We start from the raw sequence: 21,212 nt of genomic DNA, 5'->3' as shown, positions 1-21,212 counted from the left end.
TAAGCATAACACGCCAACCTCAGTGGCGTTTTTATTAATTAAACACGCCAACTACATTGGCGTTTTACCTTAAAACACGCCAACTTCATTGGCGTTTTTTCCCGCCGCTGTATTTGGCGAAAATACACCTCCAATACGACGCGAAGATAAACGCCAATGAGGTTGGCGTTTTTACTAATAGAAACGCCAATGTGGTTGGCGTTTTTCCCATTTTTGGAATAGATAACAAAATGGGTACATTTACGTAATCTTTAGTGTAAAGTGCCCCATAAACCCGATTTTCCCTGATAAGAATAAGAATACTGAATCATAGTAAATTTTATTCCTTCATGTTATCAGACATTACTACATCTTGGTGGAATGTTTGAGCTAATAGGTTGGTGCCATGGATTTGTGATGGTAGGATTACAAGGCGTTTTAGCTGATCCAGAATTTTGTAATCTGCAACCTTGGTATTTAATGGAGACGCTGCAGCTTTGGTACGCCGTTAATACCGTGAGATCTCATGGAGTACTCCTTGATCAGTTTGGAGAAGAATGAATTCTCTCTTTCCAGTAACTTAGCTGGCGAGTCATACTCTGCTATTCTCCCTGCTCAACGAAATACTAGACTTGTTAGAGATTGATGCAGATATTCATCAAGCACAATTAGGTATGATAATTACCATCACTCAGCACTAAGACCAGATCACTGTCTATAACTGTGTGGATTCTGTGAGCTATTGTGACCACTGTCCTGTCTTGGAATTCTTGACTGATGATCTTCTGTATAGCTCCGTCAGTTGCTGAGTCGACTGATGCAGTCGCCTCATCCAGGACGAGGATGCTGCTTTTCTTTAGCAAAGCTCTTCCGAGACAGAACAGCTGCCTCTGGCCAACGCTCCAGTTCTCTCCATTCTCCACCACTGATGCCACAATGTACACGTTTTAAAAGCTTTCATGCTGAAAAAACAAATGCTGAAATGTCTCCACATACTAACCTGAACTTTCCAGCTTATCTGGCTTTTGACGCACTATATCCCCGAGTTGGCATTTATCCAACGCCTGCAGAGAAACCAATAAGGATCTTATCATTTGATGATTTTCTGTAAGTATTTCCTTATGTAGGCCACATTTTGTAGTATACGATTGTACCTCCCAGATTTGGTTGTCTGAGTGTCGCTCTAAGGGGTCAAGATTGCCTCGGATAGTTCCTTCGAACATGGTTGGATCCTGTGGAATGATACTGAGCCTTGATCTGAGATCATGAAGGCCTATCTTAGATATGTCGACATCATCAATGACAATGCTGCCTTCTCTTGCTTCCACAACACGGAAGATGGCCTGTATGAGGGTCGATTTCCCACTACCCGTCCTTCCCACAACCCCTACTTTCTTCCTCCCAGGGAAAGTGCAGGTGATGTTTTTCAACACAGATGGGAGATGCTCAGCATAGCGTATCTGCACCCACAGAATCAATGTATACATTGTTATTTACGAGCAACAGAAACAAGGAATACTGAAAGAAATGCCAACTTAGTTAGTTAGTTAACCTGCAAATTCGTAAAGCAAATAGTTCCAAAATCTGGCCAGTTTAATGGAGGTCGGCTGTCTTCTATAACCAGCGGGGCTTCACTTGTGAGGTTTGAGTACTGAAGAATCCGCTCGACGGATATCATTTTGTTTTCTGCATTGCATATATTCCATATGACTGAAGCTTGTTGAACATTTAAATTTATACCGTAGGTGACTGCAAGTCCTGCAATGCCTGTACGATAACAAGTTGTTGGTAAGTTGATTTTTAAGTTTTTTCCCTTTGATATCAAGATCAGATTTATGAGTTAGCTTACTTGGGTTTATGACCCCTTCAGGGAGGGTAACTAGCAAGAGTAGTGAAAAGGCAAAGACGAAATTGGCCAACTGGTTTAGTCTGAAAGAAAGCCACTCCATGGCAGATACATTATGAAACCATGGTCTTGAATGGTTGTCGATGAGGCAGAGGTTAGCATCAGTGAAGCGCGCCTGCTGGTCAAAAGCACGGATGGTTGCTGCTCCAGTCAGTGATTCTGCAAAATGATGAAGGATTGGAGCTCTTTCAATTCCTGCAAGACGCGCTAGCTCTCTTGCTGTTGGTATGTAATATCTCTGAAAATCAGAGGCAAAAAGGTTTACAGATTGGAGAACACATGAACAAAATGGACATTTTGCAAGGCGTACCTGGTACCAGATGCAGATAGCCGTCACTGGAATGAATATGACGAAAACTTCCCACGCAACTTGTGACATGACAGCTATAGTTCCAAGCAGCTGAATTATTGAGAAGGCGCACCAACCTAACTTGTTCGCCATTTCCAAGTCCAACACGCTTTGATCTGTGGAAACCTGTTAATGTAGTGAGTTTTATCATGAGCCTGCATTATCAAGTTTTTTTTTGTGTTTTCTCTGTCAAAAGTTGGGATGTGCTTACTCGGTTTAGGATTCTTCCTGTAGGGGTTGAGTCAAAGAATGCCATTGGAGCGCGGAGAACACTGTTCAGCATGTTGCTGAAGAGCTTTTCTGCCGTGCTCAGACCTGCTATGGCGACTAAAGAAGCACGGAGTAGCACACAGAATGCACTTCCCACAGAAAGAAGTGTGTAAACCAGTAGTATGAAGTTCATTCCATCAACTAGCTCGTCGTCTCCTGTTGGACAAGCCCAAGCCATCCAGTAGTTGCTGAGCACCTGCAACACTTGGAATGATGATTGTGCAAGAAGGATGATTGGAACTAATGCACCGCCTTTCACAGTGGTCAAGTAAGCCATGTAGACTTCTCTCCCAATGCTTCCTTTCTCTCTCTCTTCATCCTGCACCAACCTGCCTTCTCTCTCTGTTATTTCAATGCTTAGATTGTGCTCTGAATCTTGCTTAGTATGAGGAAATTCTTGCTTTATGTTGGCATCTGCGTCTATTTCATTCTCCACTGCTGCAAACTCTGTGGTTCTACTTGAGCTCTCCATGGTCATAACTGAATCTAGAGCATCACTGTGAGCACCAACTAAAACTTCGAACCCGATATTTTGCTTCAATAATTCATCAAACGTCCCAGCTTGTGCAATTTTCCCGTTTTGCATCACCTGTCAAAATAAGTTTTGTGATTTAGCACTAATCAACTCAGAACTGACACATGTAATCATATAAAATTCCACCAAAGTTGCATATATAGATACTTATTACTTGTTAGTATAAAAGATTATTTTTGGAAGAGAACAAGTGATGATCTTATTCATGCTTCACTTGAACAAAATATCGGCAAAAGAATATGTTTCTCACGACATACCAGAATGAGGTCAGCTGCAGGAAGGAATTCTACTTGGTGAGTAACATAAAGTATAGTTTTATCCTTGAGAATTCCCATCAAGCAATCCTGAAAAGGTAAAGTAGCCATTGGATTCAATATCAAGAGGGAAGAAGATATGGTTAAAGTATCAACGTTGTTATTCACATGAAAAAACCTTAAAGAGTTGTGAGCCAGTGTGAGCATCCACGGCACTGAAAGGATCATCAAGAAGATAGATTTCAGCATCCTGGTAGACAGCGCGTGCAATCTGTATTCTCTGCTTCTGGCCACCACTCATATTGATGCCTCTCTCACCTATTTCTGTCATGTCTCCAGCGGCAAAGAGCTCAAAATCCTTTTCCAGAGCACAAGCTTCAATTGTTCTGTTGTACTTATCACTCTCATACGGCTTTCCAAAGAGTATATTCTCTCTGATATCACCTGTCAATATCCATGGCGACTGAGGGACGTAGGCCTTGTCACCGCTGATCTTCACTGTCCCTGATAGTTTGTGCATCTCACCGAGTATGCATGCTAGCAAACTTGATTTCCCTGATCCAACGGTGCCACATATGGCCACCTTCATTCCCTTTTTCACCTTCAACTGTATATGATCGAGGGTCGGATTCCCTCCCTGTTCCATGTCCCAGCTGAATACTCCTCCATCAATCTCCACATGACGCTCTGTCTCGTTCCTTGGAACGAATTCAACTGCACCTGACTTGATTTCATCTTCCTGCAGGTATGAAGAAATTCTATCTACAGATACTTTTCCCTGAGCAATCACATTGAGCAAATCAGGCAGATTGAAAATGGGATCTTGAAGCATTCTGAATGTAGCCAAAGCCGACAACACTCTTCCAGCAGTGAGTGGAATTCCCATCAGTACACATCCACCAAAAGTGATGACCGAGATGAAAGTTGGCGAACCCCAGAAGATAAACGCGGTTAATGCAGACAGTCTAAGTGACTTCCATAGCCAGTTATGCTCTATCTTTCTCAAGTCAATAAGCTTCAGAAGATAATGACTGTCCCATGCTTGCAGTTTGAGAGTCTTCATGTTTCTAAGAACTTCTGACGTGGATTTCATGCGGTTGTCTTTGGCATCCATGATCTTCGTTTGGTATCGCTTCTGGATTCTTGTCAATGGAATGTTGCCAGACATCACTATCAGAGTTGCAGCCAACCCGACTATAGCTCCATTTCCAAGATTCATATGGAGAATGAAGATTGCTAGGGAGATTTGTACTGGCAGCATCCATATTGTATTCAAGTACCATATGAAGTCCGTGATCCTTTGTACATCAACGCTCATGAAATTGATGATCTCCCCGCTGCTTCGGCTCTGACGCGACTGGCTTGACAAGATGAGCCCCTTTTTGTATATCTGAGAGATCAAAGCAGCTCTCAGGCGAAGTCCAAGCTGCCGAGCACCGAAAATCCACTGCCTCTGTGCTATCGTTTCAACCAGTTTCGCCCCGAGGAAGCCTAACACAAGTAGGTATCCACTTCCAAGACTCCTAAATTTCTTCTCATTCAGGAATTCTACAAAGTAATTGATAAGGTAAGGTCCTACATAAGATGCTCCTGCACTAGTGATGGCAAAAAGTGCATTAATAGCTGCTTTCTTCCTTGCAAAAATGTACATTGCCTTGTACAGAGATGGTATATCACTCCCATCTCTTTCCTTTACGTGCTTGAGGCATTGATCGAAGTCCTGAGATAGAAAAGCTGCAGAATCCTTGGTATCTACATCCGGGACTTCATCCTGGTCAAGCGGCTTCTTGAATCCAAACTCAAACAGCGGGTTAAGCCAAGAGAAGGTGACAAGCTGGATGAAGGTGGCTTTTCCATAAGGATTGTCTCTCTTCACTTCTGAATTCTTTTCTCTTTTCCCATTCAGAAGGGGAGCAACAATGTTGTCCTCTGTTGTGCTAAGAATTACGGCTGCCTTACCTCGGATGGACAGAATAAGAAGACAGAAAGAAGCTGCAACATTGATCATATCATCATATTCTTGCAACCCAAGTTGATCATGGTTTATTACCAGGCAATGAGCATCAATCATTGCACGAGCAAGACATAAAAGAAAGCTAGAAATCCACCAGAATCTCAAGATCCATGGAAACTTGAGTTGCTTCCTGCTTCGTATTCTGTAAAGGACAATCAATGTGATTGTCCATGATATCACCTGCATCAACCTTGATGAAAGAACTGAGACTTCTGATCCACACCGACTGTGTTTCCATGCCAGCAATGTCACAACTTGAGTAATGAGCATTACGATGGAACAGATGATACTGATTCTGTAGGAGGGCCCATATTTTCCATCTGTTGAGTATTTTTCTACATCCCTCGGATTCTTTCTTATTTTGCTGAAATAATCTAAATTATTTCTTATGCAGGAAAGCAACAAAATCGCCAAGAATCCAAGTTGCATGATTATACTGGCTTCTTCCCAGTGGCATGGGGAGATCATCTCTGGCCATGCTACTTCAAATTGGAGAAGCGCTAAATCTGTCGGGGGATCGTCAGCGGAATAGAGGTTAACCACACATGAAACTCAAACAGGTACTTGTAACAATATCAAATTACTTTTCGATGCTTCATCTTTTCTGTGCTCCACTTATTAGATTTTTCTTGATTATGATGAATTGCTAACTGTATGCAATGCTTGAATTGAGTTTAATATACTATTTAACCTGTTATAGATAGAAGTTGAATCAGATTCCTATCGACTAAAGTCCCAACTTGATCCTGAACCATTTTTTAAAACAACATTTGAAATCATGATCAAATCTAAAGAAAGTGCCGAAAAATTTAACTTTATCTCAGTTTTTTTTTCACTCCTCTGAATCAGCATGTTTTCTCTCTCTTTCTTTCCTATATTATATACGATGCCTTTTAACTTCCGTTTTACTTGGATTTTTATTAGTCACCTCAGAGTACCCCATCAATTTATTTATTTCGTTAATTTTTTTTACTACTTTCACCTCCCAACTTCTTAAAGAGTCTGATTGAACAAATATATCCAAGAATAGCAAAAGGTGGGCTCAGTTCTTGCCATCTGAGTATGATAAGTTAGACCATCTTTAGTTTATGAACAGAACCCTTGTCCAATTCTGTACATGTTCTCTTCTTGGTAAAACAAATCTTATCAAACATGACACGAAATTTATACAAGACAAAAAAGAGGCAGCCCTATTTTAGTTCAGTTGTGCTACGCCACACACATCTTCATCTTCATCTTCTCTTTTTCATATTTTTAGACCATACTTTATCACAAAAGTGTGTGTAAAATGTGTCATCATCGTCACAAACATAGCAAATTAGCATAATCTTGTATTTCATTTGCTGTCATGTAATGTTTTAAAAGTCTAGTCTGAATCATAATGGTAATATTCCATTTATATTCTCTTAATAGAAAAGATCCCAACAGGGAAAAGGTTTATAGTAACATCATAATAAGGTGAGTTTCTATCCTCATCTTCTATAATATAGATGTCACATCAGTATTGGAAGTACATGGAATATATCATTTAAACACCATGGACGAAAAGTTCCAGACTTGTTTTACCCGGGGAGCTTAAATTTAGAATATAGTAGATCGAGTCGAGGGGGAAAGCAGAACCTTGATTTTTGTCTCTATTAGTAAATGAAATTTGCTTCTCATAAGAGCTTCAGTAGGAAGATAAAATAACAAATAAGTGTGACTCAGACAGTAGAAATTCATGCATACTGCTCATAAACAAGAATGAGATTTAGAAGATGAACATAAATTAACATATGTAAATCATGTTCACATCATAAACTGAATGAGTGTACATGTTAAAAGAAAAAACAGAAACACACTCATCTCCTTGACAGTGCGTGGAGTGTGTGTGCGCCCATGCATGGTGTGGACGTTGAGAGAGAAATAAGGAGACTTACTTGTTACACTGCTGAAAATTCGTTCATTCACCACCATTTCTCTCTCTCTCTCTCTCTGGCCCTTTTCCTCCCTTGAGAGAGTTAGAGAGGTGAATGCAAAATATGTGGTTGAGAAATAGAAACTCTCTCTTTTTCTGTTTTCCTTTTTTATATAGATGAATCAGTGTGTGTGAGAGAGAGAAAGAAAGTAAAAACAAAGTGCAAAGCAAAGCGCCTCCCTTGATAGTATGGTATAGAGACGTGAATGATTGTGAGTTTGTAATCGGCGAAGACAGTGATATTAGGAGAAGAAGACACACCGAAAACCCTCTTTGTATATACATAGACACCAGTATTTAATATATATACTTAATTCAATTGTATGTCTGCTGACTGCGAGTGTCTTTTGGAATGTCGTCTTCATCAATCACGTGAGGACGTGAAGTGAATTTCGGAAAAGTCTTTTTTTATTTTCACTCAACAGTTTATAATTAATTTTTGACCAACTGTGGTGAATGTTTTTAGGCATTGGTGATTATCTTTAAGGAATATCAGAGGCATAGATATTATACATCTCTTTAAAGAAGTATATCTGTACGAGCAATTCTTTCGGAGGAGTCGTTTTCCATGTCATTTGTTGCAGTTGCTGACAGGTATGCAATATATTACTATCAATTATTAGTATTACCCTCTTCGAAAAGAAAACATAGTGATGCGATCGATTGCTAATTTTTGTTAGGGATAATAAGTCTTAAAAATCATTCAGTTTAGGCTTATGATATTTTCCATGAATTTTAAAAGTGGTCTATAGAATTATTTATTTCTAAATTCTGTTTCTAGTTGTATCATATATCAAGAAAGAGTAACAAGATATGAGTGCCGGCGGAAGTATATGAAGAGGCTTTAACTTCTATTGAGATAAATAAAGTCAGTAGTGGCATAAGAAGCTTGTTCCCCAATGCCATATAAAGAATAATAAAACATAGACTTTACTTCAATTACGAGGGGACTATTAAATTATACTATTAGTACAAAATAAATATTCACACAAATTGTTTACGTATCCTCCAAATTAAGAAATGTAAGGTGTAACAAGAAAAGTCGCCAAAAAGTCAGTATTGTGGGGTATTTATGGCCTAATCATCCCACTATTAAATGTTTGCTAAAATATAGAGAAACTTTCGAAAGGCTTGGCTCGAGGCTTGTCGCTTGTGACATACATACAGTACTTACTTTTACTCAATAATCGATCAATCACCAAATTTGTCTCAGCTTTATAAGGAAAAATTACTACCACAAATTTTTACTCAAGCACTGAGATAATTCAGCTCAAGCCACTTTCCCATTTTCATAGATTTGAAGACATCTTTGAACATTTTTTTTAAGTCGGGGTTATTCAAACTGATATGTTAATGCATGATTTTGCATTTGAATATATTATGATATCTAGATATAGAGAAATGATGAGCATCTTATATAAGCACCTCCCTAGTTTGATGCGCCTTTATTATTATTATTTGTTTTATATATTAAATTTGATTCTAATATATTAGAAAATGTTATTAGCATTTTTTTATTTTATAAAATTCATAAAATTTTAGTTCAATTTGATTTTTAATTTTATGAATTTTATAAAATTAAAAATATCAATAAAAATATTTTTTAATATGTTAAAGTCAAACTAAATATATATGAAACAAAACAAAAAATGTTAAACTAGCAACTCTAATACTATAATATATGTAGCATATCATTTATCTTGCTCGTGATAGTAGGATATGCCACTACCATGTACTCAAAAACTAGTATCGAATAATATGAGCAATTAATTAATGATACATTAAATTTGTGATCATTGCACGGCGATGATTCTGTTTTTATCTTTTCTTTAACATCGATTATATAAATAGTAATATTAGGTAATGAAACTGACTATATAACATGATTAACAATCATAAATGAAAAGGCTACATACTCTGTCTTAAAAAAATATACTCCTAACTTTTTGAGAAAGATATAGATTTAAATGTGCAATTGATAAATTATAAAAAGGAATTTAAAAAAAAGTGATTGAAGTATTATAAATGAAGAATGATAGTACTAATCTCATTTGGAGAAAATAAAAATGTTTTCTAAATAGAAGTGATTACTTTTACGAGACATTTGAAATAGTCTAAATGGTCGATTTTTATAGGACTAATTATATTAATACATTCTATGATTAGCTGGTGAGCACTCGTAAAATGTATGGCATGCCAACTTTTCGAGTGGAAAAGATGGCAGAATGGGTACAGTGCATAGAATAATCATTTTCGACCTTTTGATCTTTTCTTAAAAATGGTAATAAGTGAATAATACAGCTAATAAACCCCTAAAAATGTTCATTGATCCTACTTACTAGTACTATGAGTTATAAAGAATGGCAACGAACGGGCTTCCAAATCCCAATTAGTTTAAAAAATATTTATGATTTTCCTTGCAAATTTTGCATTAGATTCGTGACTTTCATGTAGCATTATTAATATCTAATACTAGTCTATTAGAAGAGAAAGTTCATTTAGTTTATAAAATCCACTACTATGAGTTATAAAGAATGCAACGAACAGGCTTCCAAATCCCAATTAGTTTAAAAAATATTTATGATTTTCCTTGCAAATTTTGCATTAGATTCGTGACTTTCATGTAGCATTATTAATATCTAATACTAGTCTATTAGAAGAGAAAGTTCATTTAGTTTATAAAATCCACTACTATGAGTTATAAAGAATGCAACGAACAGGCTTCCAAATCCCAATTAGTTTAAAAAATATTTATGATTTTCCTTGCAAATTTTGCATTAGATTCGTGACTTTCATGTAGCATTATTAATATCTAATACTAGTCTATTAGAAGAGAAAGTTCATTTAGTTTATAAAATCCACTACTATGAGTTATAAAGAATGCAACGAACAGGCTTCCAAATCCCAATTAGTTTAAAAAATATTTATGATTTTCCTTGCAAATTTTGCATTAGATTCGTGACTTTCATGTAGCATTATTAATATCTAATACTAGTCTATTAGAAGAGAAAGTTCATTTAGTTTATAAAATCCACTACTATGAGTTATAAAGAATGCAACGAACAGGCTTCCAAATCCCAATTAGTTTAAAAAATATTTATGATTTTCCTTGCAAATTTTGCATTAGATTCGTGACTTTCATGTAACATTATTAATCTCTAATACTAGTATATTAGAACAAAAAGTTCATTTAGTTTATAAATTCCACATTAGTTGCTCTCACAACCGATGTAGAATATTGAGTCCGTAAGAGCATCCGTAGCGCTGCTCATTCGGACGGACGGCGTCCGTACCGCTGGCGCGGCCGTGTGCTGTCCGTCGCTGTGCTCTTGCCGTTGGCACGGCACTGCTCGATGCATCGAGCACGTCCGTGACGTGGCGCGACGGGATTGGCCAACGGCAAAGCCGTTGGCATTTTCGAATTTTCTTTTTTTTTAAAATCGAATTTAATATAAAAAATCAATTTTAAATAAAAAATATTTTCCCACTTCCCAATAAATTATATCTGTTTTCTCCCTACTTTTTTTTCAATTTTTTCCCCCAAATTCACATTTTCATCTATAAATACTCTCACTTCCACACAAAAAATTTCACACCACACTACACAATTCTCATATAAATTGTATCATCTTCTCTTATCAATTCTCAATCTTTGACTCTTACAAAATAATGTCCGGCTCTGTCGATCACCCCTCCGACTCCCGCAATTGGAACCACGAATGGTTCAGCTCACAACCATTCCCTAGTCCGGAAACGAAATTCTCGGCCCCTCCTCAAACCCAAGGTTCTCAAGTTCCGGGTGGCTACCGGCCTTACCCGTTGGACGACCAAGATGCCCCCGATGGGCGATACGGGTGGGCACTCTAACCCAGATCGGGAGGGAGCGGCGGCTCTCAAACTCCTCCTCTTCCTACCCCTACTCCTCGTGGTGTTCGCACCCCGTACACTCCGGCAGAGTTGAATCAGTTATTCAAAGCCTATTTGATTATCTCCGAAGATCCGGAGGTTGGCACGAACCAAAGCGGGGATAGGTTTTGGTGACGTGTCTCTCGCCGGTACAATGAAAACCGCCTGGCTGGAACCATCGAGCGCAATGAAAGTACGGTGCGCAATGCCATCTTCAGAGCCAACGAATAAATCCAAAAGTTCCAGGGGTATTACCTCCAGGAAGAGAGGTAGGCGGGGAGCGGCAGGAGCGAGCTCGACATCATCAGTGCCGTCTTGGCGACCTACCAATCCCAACATTACAAACCCTTCAAGTACCTCAGCGCTTGGCAGGAGGTGCGTGTGCATCCGAAGTATAGGGGAGGCGTATCATCCTTCTCCAGCTCCTCCAGCAGATCGGTATCCCTATCCGACGCAGGCGAGGATGAGGTGGCTAGTCAGCTTACCGGAGCTAACTTGGGTAGCCCCGACGCCGGCCCGAGCAGTTCCCAACGCCGGCCGCAAGGAAGGAAGAAGGCGACGGCCAACCGCCGCGACTCCATCCGCCCCCGCTCCCGCTCCCTTTGTGCCACCTCAACCCCCCACCAACTCGTTTTTGACCCTTTTGCCTCAACTCAATTTGGCCGATAGGTCAAATATGATTCCCGAGCAACTTGATTCACATTTGGCAATGATACGGGGTCTCTGAAAAATATTGGGGATAGGGCCAGAGGACTAGTCTTCCACGGGGTATTTTCTAGCCTTTAATTATGTATTTTTTATTTTTTTAGGATTTTAAGTTTGTAATTTTTATTTTTTAGGATTTTAATTATGTAATTTTTAATTTTTAGGATTTTAATTATGTAATTTTTAATTTTTAGGATTTTAAGTTTGTAATTTTTATTTTTTAGGATTTAATTATGTAATTTTTATATTATAATGTATTTTTAGTAATTAAAGTATTTAAATTAAATAATGGAATGGTGGGACCCTTAAGCATGTTCTTGCGGAAGAGTATGGATCTGGGTGTTGTGCTCTTGGGGAAGAGTAGAGAGTTAAAAAGTAATAAAAGTGGGTCCGGCCCACATCCGTGCTCTTGCCAAAGAGCACGGATGTGGATGCTCTAACAATCGGCTCCCCTTAAGGATAACATCCCCGTTGGTTACGTCTAGTTTTTTGCCAGGCCACCACTCTAGTCGTTTGGGCTCTCAATGAAATAGAGAAATAATAAACCAATTAAGAGAACTAATCCTAAAAGACTTAGTCTGTAGATCGGATCCATTTAGTCTATAAATCTCACACCGACTAGTTACTCTCACAACTGACATGAGATATTGAGTTGGTAACAAATAACTTAGCCAAATATTCACGATTAATACTAGTACTATTCTGATGTTATCTACGACACTTGGTGCGCCTGCCCAATTTGCATTAAAATCTTGAATGCACGATATTGTGTTAGTGTCGTGCCAATTATTACACTTTAAATAGCGACTATGCTTTTCTTTTGCCATAAAGGAAGGGAAATTCGTAACTTCAAGTAAGAAAGATGACAGATAATAAAGTTAAAATAACACCTATGATTTCTGATGGAATGCAAACTGATTAAAACTCAAATCAGAGTAAGGTTTCAATAATTATTTTGTGAGTTTAGCTGAAAATGTGCAGTAATAAAATTCAAAGATGTGTTCCCAAATTATAAAGAGTCGTGTCCAAGCGTTGAATTTGGTGGGCAATCAATATCTGAGAATGAGAATATAAAGCTGATAACTCAATAATGAAACTTCTGCGTGCCTAATTAAATTAATCAGGACCTTTGAGCCATTAAAAATATTGTTTTGTTAATTTACTACGAGCCGCTATTGAAAATAATCTCAGATTAATTTTTTTTAAAAATAAAAAATTGAATGCAAATACTTACATATATATGGAATAGGGGAGCGTTATTCTCCTATTCATCCCTTAGATCCTTTATTCTTCTTAATATAAGCCGTTAGATCTCATTCATCAACGGTACAGATGATCTGCATTATTACACTATAATGGTGCATTATTAGTCGGTGTGCATTATTCAACTGAAAAGCAGCATTATTACACTATAATGGTGCATTATTAGTCGGTGTGTATTATTCAATGGAAAATCTGCATTATTAAATGACACGTGGCACTAATCTAACCGTCGGATGACAAAATCGTGGGGCTGAGATCAAGAAAGAAAAAAGAGAAAATATGCAAAAAGGAAATGAATACATCCCATATGGAATATGAGGATTTATGTTAGCTAGGAAAACTGCAACATAGTGCTATATAAAAGGGCATTACGTGTCACTTGAATTAAATTGATATGACAATTACTGTATTTTGTACAAAATTCAAGTTCTGATTATATTTCATTTCAGTCCTTTCTATCTAATTTGTTTTTAGGTGGAAATGGAACTCGACTAATACTATCATTTTTTCTTGCACGTTACGAATTTCAGACCTTATCACATCACTCATCAATGGAAATACTAACTAATAGTAGTATTTGTCTTTTTAATCAAATAGAATAACTTATTTTAGCTTTGGTACGGAAGAAAATTCAAGTGATTTTGAAGATAAGTGAACATAAAAATAATAATTACATTAATAAAAAGAGAATATTATAAGTAATGGAAACGATCCATTATTATGCATATTAGTTCACGTGGAAATTCATGGCATACTCTATACTTATATCTCATTTTATGTATATAAATCAAAGATTTAGCAGTTTATGGTGGGTATGATGCTGACATTGCTGTAATTCATATAGTAATAGACAAGAGGAATGGCAGCATGATTAATTAAAGATTTAATACGAACAACACCGGTAATTACCTTAGATTTATTTAGGATTTTATGAATCCTAAAGATACTCTGACAAAGAAAGATTCTAGGTGCATGTGGAATATTATCACGCACGTTGACTCATGCTAATTTTGCATTAAAAAGTATCACCCACTAGTGTACGGGCTAAAAAGCATATGGCAAGTTAAAATTATCGATCCTCAAAGACTAAAAGCCGGTTTGAGTATTACAATGCAACTTTGAACACTATATAGACTATTAAAAGGGGTTTTTTATTTTTCTATAACTAAGATCAAAGAACAATTAATCAAGTAAAGACAAATAACTAAGCAAGACAAACAAAAGATGGTTTTTCACACAAATTTGGAAAGGTAGGGATATGGATCTGTTAGTATAGATCACGGGTTTCACCTAGGGATCATGCTCATCTATTAGTTCTCATGTGTGGCTAGGATGGTCGGGTTAATTGGTTAGACCCCCTCTCGGGTGCATCTAACTCGTGGATTAATCCCTAATGTAGGAGTTTCCTCCATACAATTCAAGATTAACTCCCTAGAACAACGGACCCAAGTCCTCTCTCTATGTAACGCACGTAGTTGTTGATTACCTAACCATTCTAATCATGCATCTCTCAATGTCACTAATTAGAATAAGATATATCAAATTGTTAGCTAGGCAATTGGATAATAAGAGTTCAATAATCAACAAAAACCAACACAAGAGATAGATAGCATAAATCAAGGATCAACCTATGGATTCCATACAAACATCACCACATCCCTAAGGAAAATCTAGTTACTCATGTTCAAAGATGAAACAAAAGAAAAAACAAAGCAAATGAAAGAAAACATGGATAGAAATTGGAAACTAGAACTCCCTATGGTAGAAATGATGGTGTCCCGTCTTTTCCTTCAATCTCTTGAGAGGGGAAGCTCCTAAGCCTTCAAAACCTCTTCAAAACCGTGCTCTCTTACTCAGAATCGTCGTGTATGTCTTAGGGCTCAAATGTGTGAAGTCCCCTCTTATACTCGGAGTGAAAATCAGGATTAAATGGGTACTTATTCAAAACACCCGGTCGGGTGATCTTTAAGTGGCGAAACACTCGGCCGGGTCTTCACTCTGGAACCCGATTTCTGCTACAAAACACCCGACTGGGTTTTCCGGGAAATGGAAAACACCCGGCCGAGTGTTCTCTCTGGAGTCAGCCTCGTTCGCTCCGTTTTGTCTGTTTTAACCTGCTTTCACTTAAAAACTCCAATAAACTCATTACTCCATCTAATTGATGACTAAATGGGTGAAAACCCATAATAAACACCTTAATTCACCAAAAATATGAATTAATCACCTCTAAAACCATCCTAAACTATGAGTTCGTCACCCGTTAGCATTGCAAACCATTTAATCTCATCTAGTGCAGGGTATATTCTTTTTTTTATACAGTAGGAAAAGAAAAGTGTCAAATTATCATTTTTTTAAATTTACATACTTATATACTCCCTTTGCCATTCAATCTGATTATATTGTGAATGGTATAAATTTTAAGTTAGTTGTTAAGTTATATGGAAGTAGAAAATGAAGTTGGATGCATTAAAAATGAAATTTGTATATTTTGTATGAGACGAATATAAGTATAATTATAGGGTGTCCAAATAAACTATGCAGTCCATAATGTCGTACTTTTCCTTAATAAGGGAAAATTAAAACTCTAGACCCCATGGAAAGTCTTTATCATTTGAAAAAAAAATCAATATATTAAATATTGCATTTTGAAATTATACACTTGTAGAACCACTTCTTTTTAAACAATTGTAAAAACCAATTTAAATCTCTATAATTATATATCTAGTCTAAAAATATCCTGAACTTTGCTAATTTCGATCCAAGACCCAAAATGTTAAGCTTGTAACAATATTGTACGAGGTTAGTTACATTTTATATAAATGAAAATTTCAAAAACACAACTCCAAAAAGTTAGAACAAATTAATTATTGTTATCAAAAAAATGGGTGGAGATTTGTAATCATAATAATCCCAAATTAAAAACGTCAAATTTAGCATAAACGGACAATACTTTAGTCGTCCACTATCCTACTTGAATCGACAAACAATGATACGAGCATATTCCTAAATTACATGCATATCTTATTATTCATTTAGTATTGATTTATCTTATCTTTTCCATAGTTAATTATATTATTATATTTGATTTACTAGATTTTGGTAGGATATTATTGTATCCCCACATATTATAAATATGTGTAGGAGACCTTCATATTATTCATTCAAGAAATATCAATTCAGTTTATCCTTTATCGTTACTTTATCTTTTATTGTACTTTATTTTCCGCAAATTCATCTCGTCAAACCCTAATTGACCGAGAACCTTAGGTTGCTCGACGGGCGGACCCCGCGAACGAACCTAACCCTTCTCTGGTGACTTCGCGCTGCCGGAACCGATACGAGTACCCTCGTATCGAACAACTTTTTGAACTGAGTAAGCAAAAAGATTGGTAAAATCAAATCAAATCCTTCCAATTTATTTATATTTTCTAGAGCAAAAAAAAATCATCGTTTGTTAAGTGATATAGTAGTAATTATTAAGTAAAACCGTTCCGTCGCGAAAAAAATCACTACTTTGGATAATTATTACTCCCTCCGTCCCGCTTTAGCAGCCCCGATTACTTTTGTGCACTCGTTTTATAAAAATAATAATAAATAGTTAAAGCGGAGAAATGGATCTTACTTTACCATTTCTCCACTTTAACTATTTATTATCATTTCTCCACTTTAACTAGTTATTAGTATCATTTTTAAACGAGTGCACAAAAGTAACTGGGACTATTAAAGCGGAACGAAGGGAGTACTACAATTTCAATAGTTTGAGCGTTTGATTGGCATTATACACGTATTTTGTAGGTTAGATATGAGATACAAATTGCTGATAAGCTCAAATATAGAGAAGCAGAGATTCGTGAAATTAAGAAATAGTAGATGAGATCTATTATCTATATAATAACATTATATCACAATCATTCACAAATTATTGGACACACTAGAGTCACATTATGGGCTAACCAAGAAAAAATAACCTATGTTGTATCCCCACGTCCACGAGTCACATGCGTAGACATCGATAATGCATCAACTTTTTTCAGATTTTTTATTTTATTAAAAAGTTCATCATATTCTATTTAATGATTGTTGAACTTTGGTTCAGTGTGTCCACGTTATTGCTTCAGAAATTATCCAGAATTTAGTTGTCGTCCAAGTCCATTTCATCTCACTTACTAAGTGAGTATGAACTAGACTGAATTCGACCATTAAATTTATGGAACTCATTAATCACTTATGAAAGTTTTTAGTCCTTAATTTGGATACATTCATTCATATTTATGGTTCATTAATCTTAATTAAAGTTTAATATCGCCATGGTTGTGTCTCTTTTTAGAAAATTTAATTTCATGAAAATTGGGCCGTCGCCTCACGAGGAAGCCAAGTCGTTAAATCTTAGCCCACTAATTGGGCCCATCATTTTTTGTTAGGATTACTTCTTAAACTTAAATCCAATGATCTATATTTATACTGATTCTTATTCTTCAATATTCCCTTTTATTCAAAAATCCAATTCATATGGTGTTGGTTAGAGATGATAGATATACTTGTCTGTATGCACATAATAAGACTATAAATGATTACTATGATGAAATCAAATTTGGTACATATTCCTGATTTATAATCAATTAAAGTTAAAACTGATCGATAAAAAATTCGAGATAAACGAACTAACCCAAGTACATGGTTATGCTCGAATATATTTTTAAATTTTATCTATTAATATTATTATATTATATTAAACCGACTGAACTATAAAGTTACATGTTCTAGTAAAAATATAAATTAAAATACTACTTTGGGGCATAAGAGCATCATCCGTAATGGGCGGACGATAGCACGCCCGATGGCGCGCATCGTCCGCGCCATGCATCGTCCGCACCCATTGCGGGTGCGTGCCATAGGGCACGGACGATAGTCGCGCCCTATACTTCGGTCGCGGAGGATACCATCGTCCGCGCCATCGTCCGTCCCATTGTGGAGGTCGCGGACGATCGACTCGGACGATGGCACGCGGTTTTGATTTTCTATTTAAATCTCGTTTCTCATTCAGTTGTGCATACGAACATATCGACTATCTCTTTACATATTCTCTCTCTACATCCAACCAAAATGAATTTCGGCGATGACACCAATAGTTCTAGTTCGTCTGAATCTGGTGGTTCACTGCCAACAGACGCCAATACCATATGGGGTACTACTTGGCCGATGACATCTACCCACGGTGGCCAGTTTTCCTAAAGACGGTCAGCTGCCCAATTGGTGAGAAGAGGGTTTTATTTGCGCAAAAGCAGGAGGCGGCGCGGAAGGATGTCGAGCGGGCATTTGGGGTGCTCCAATCACGGTGGGCAATTGTGAAAGGGCCGGCTCGTTTCTGGTACAAGGAAGTCATCGCCGATGTCATATATGCGTGCATAATCATGCACAACATGATAGTCGAGAGTGAAGGCGGAAGCATCACCGACTGGAATGAAGACGACCGTGCATCTAGCTCTTCAGGCACATCGACCGACACACCCGATAGAGGGTTACCGTTAGGCTTCGAAGAGGTTCTATCTAGACAGGCCTCAATGCGCAACCAACAGGAGCATGCACAGCTCATGAGTGACATGATTGAAGAAGTGTGGGCTCGTAACCGCCGTCGCTGAGTTTGCGTTTTTTTTAATTTGCATTGTAATGTATTAATTTTTATTAAATGAAATGAAGTTTATGAAATTCGTATTTTAATGTATTATTTTTTTAAAATTCGTATGGATTTTGTAAATATTAAAAAAATGATGACGTGACGCGCTATAGGGCGCGCCTTAGGGCGCCCCACTGCAGGTGGGGAGGTAGGAGGATAAAACTGCTGACGTGGCGCGCCATAGGGCGCGCCTTAGGGCGCCCCATTGCTAATGCCCTAAAACACGTTGGTGTACCTGTCCATTTCATGTACTCTAGAACGTGCATTTTTATTTTGATAATTATATATCTCAATAAACGATGAAACTAAATATTCCAGAGTAGGAGAAATGCCGGAACACTATCTCTCCATAAAAATTGAATTTTCGCTTCTATCAAAATATCATTATTTCAAATTTTATTGTATGACAAATGAATGTTAAGATATTTTAATTTATTTTCGTACACATATATATATTATCATTATTTATAGCATTATAATTAATGAAAATGAATTAATTGGTCTTTTCACCTTTTGTGCTATTTTTTACTTTTCTTTTTATTCAGTAATGTCTCCATCAAAAAGAAAAGTTGTGAGCTTTTAGAGTACTTTTTTCTAATACAAAGTTATACTAGTTTATATGGGTGAGGTTATTATAAATATCATACTACATAATTGCATTCAAATCAAAAAAATTCGTTGACTTCTGATTAGTATTATAACCTTTGTAATCGTAATATAAAATTACTCCATGATCTCTAAATATTACTCTATATATATAATGTGAGTGAGAATAAGTTAGTGGAATGTGGGGTCCACTACCAAAAATGGTAAAATGTGAAATGCGATAAATTTTGTGAGACGGACGGAAATGGAAAAATGTGACAAAATTTCAGGGACGGAGGGAGTATTATATTGGCTATTCTTGTATATGGGTGCTTATTTATTTTATACACAAATTAGGGTGGTGGGCTCACAAACCTACCATGACTAGTCGAATTTATAGAATGCAAATGATTCTCTCAAAAGCATTTTGAATTATTGCAACAAGCATAGTGAATTATTGCAGTTGTACAAAAAGTTCGTAATAAATTATTGCACATGCATATCTAGTTAGTATAAAATAAATTACGAGTACTATTAGATTGAAATAAAGTACATGTCGTGATTTGAATGTTAGTTATCTACTTATGTAATGTTCGGTTTGCTAGATAAAATAATACTAAGATATAATTTAGGATTGAATTGTGAGATTATTTTAGTCATAGGGGGTTAGCTATGACTAACTATCCAATTATTATCCATCTAGCATTGAATTGTGGGATTGAATCTCATGAACCAAAAACACTACATATTTAATTCGGGATACAATCTTGCAAACCGAACACCCCCTTACAGTACAAAGATTATACCGAAATAAAATCGGCAAACCAATCCACACTTTGGTAGGACTTCATGAAATCTTGAACAACAAAAACAAACCGTAAAATGTACTCCTATTTAACCGTAAAGTCAAATTTAAGTCCTCGAAAAAGAACTAATTCGGGCTTATCATGCTGACCCTACTTGTTTTCTCTCCTTACCCTACCTTTTTAAGTAGCTTTATTAAATCTTTTCTTTGACCTTCATTCAGAAATTAAATTCAAATATAAACAAATGCTTAATTAAACTCTCTATTAAATACTAACACAATGTGATCGTGTCGTGTTGGCATAAGTATAGTACTACACATCATAATCCACAAACCATGCCATACTTTAGTTATTCATGGTCACTAATTATTCATAACTATTTCCATTTTTATTTGTGATATAAGTCACATCACTAGTCCGGCATGAAAATTTTGAAAAAAAAAACATTGTAATTAATTAATTAATTGAAAGCACAGCCCTCTCCTACACCGTCTCTTTCTATAAGGAGTAATAGATTATCGATCATCGTTGAATCTTGAACCTTACCATAATTGGGAAATACTAGTATTTGTCATCAAATAAAGGGTTCACACCACTTGGTCATCAAATTGGGAAATACTAGTATTAATTAATGCTACATGGCCAAACCCTAGATTCTAGGTATAACTCATAAGCTCCTCCCAAAATATTAATTTTTTTTGTCTTAAACCATACAACTAAATCCAGAGCGCCTAAACAAACTATTCTCAATATATTCATCCCATTAATCAGATTCTATTTTGCAATAAGAAGACATAGTATTGCTTGTTCACTTGTTCAAGAAGATTACTAAGAAAAACATGTTTAAGCTTTTAAACTCAATCGCTACATAAAAAGTTAAAAACCTAGCCCATGAATAGAAATTAATTTATATCTTCTCTTATATTTTATTATAATTTCATAACTCACTAAACACAATTTTTATAATTTTCATGCCAAAATGAAATGTATCACTTGAATCACTAAACGC

General features: G+C 36.5%; 1 protein-coding gene across 1 annotated transcript; it reads right to left on the bottom strand.

Annotated features, from left to right (window-relative positions):
• Positions 1-300: 300 nt before the first annotated feature.
• LOC121752283 (putative ABC transporter C family member 15) lies at positions 301-7,547 on the bottom strand. Its single transcript, XM_042147270.1, has 11 exons — positions 7,227-7,547; positions 3,472-5,813; positions 3,297-3,383; positions 2,446-3,093; positions 2,196-2,360; positions 1,829-2,123; positions 1,532-1,746; positions 1,134-1,439; positions 980-1,043; positions 665-904; positions 301-590 (listed from the first exon to the last, which is right to left on the bottom strand). The coding sequence occupies exons 1-11, from the start codon at positions 7,261-7,263 to the stop codon at positions 457-459; spliced, it is 4,533 nt and encodes a 1,510-aa protein (XP_042003204.1). The 5' UTR covers positions 7,264-7,547; the 3' UTR covers positions 301-456.
• Between the last annotated feature and the right edge of the window lie 13,665 nt (positions 7,548-21,212).

This window comes from Salvia splendens, chromosome 1, assembly GCF_004379255.2.
Source record: "Salvia splendens isolate huo1 chromosome 1, SspV2, whole genome shotgun sequence".
NCBI lineage: Eukaryota > Viridiplantae > Streptophyta > Magnoliopsida > Lamiales > Lamiaceae > Salvia > Salvia splendens.
This window is presented reverse-complemented; position numbering and strand designations above follow the sequence as displayed.

Excerpts from the sequence above, each read along its gene's own strand:
- LOC121752283 (XM_042147270.1), bottom strand. The coding sequence starts at position 7,263 with ATGGTGGTGAATGAACGAATTTTCAGCAGTGTAACAA. Across the intron at positions 2,361-2,445 it reads CAGGAAGAATCCTAAACCGA|GTTTCCACAGATCAAAGCGT; the intron begins GTAAGCACATCC and ends CTACATTAACAG. Across the intron at positions 2,124-2,195 it reads CTATCTGCATCTGGTACCAG|AGATATTACATACCAACAGC; the intron begins GTACGCCTTGCA and ends TCTGATTTTCAG.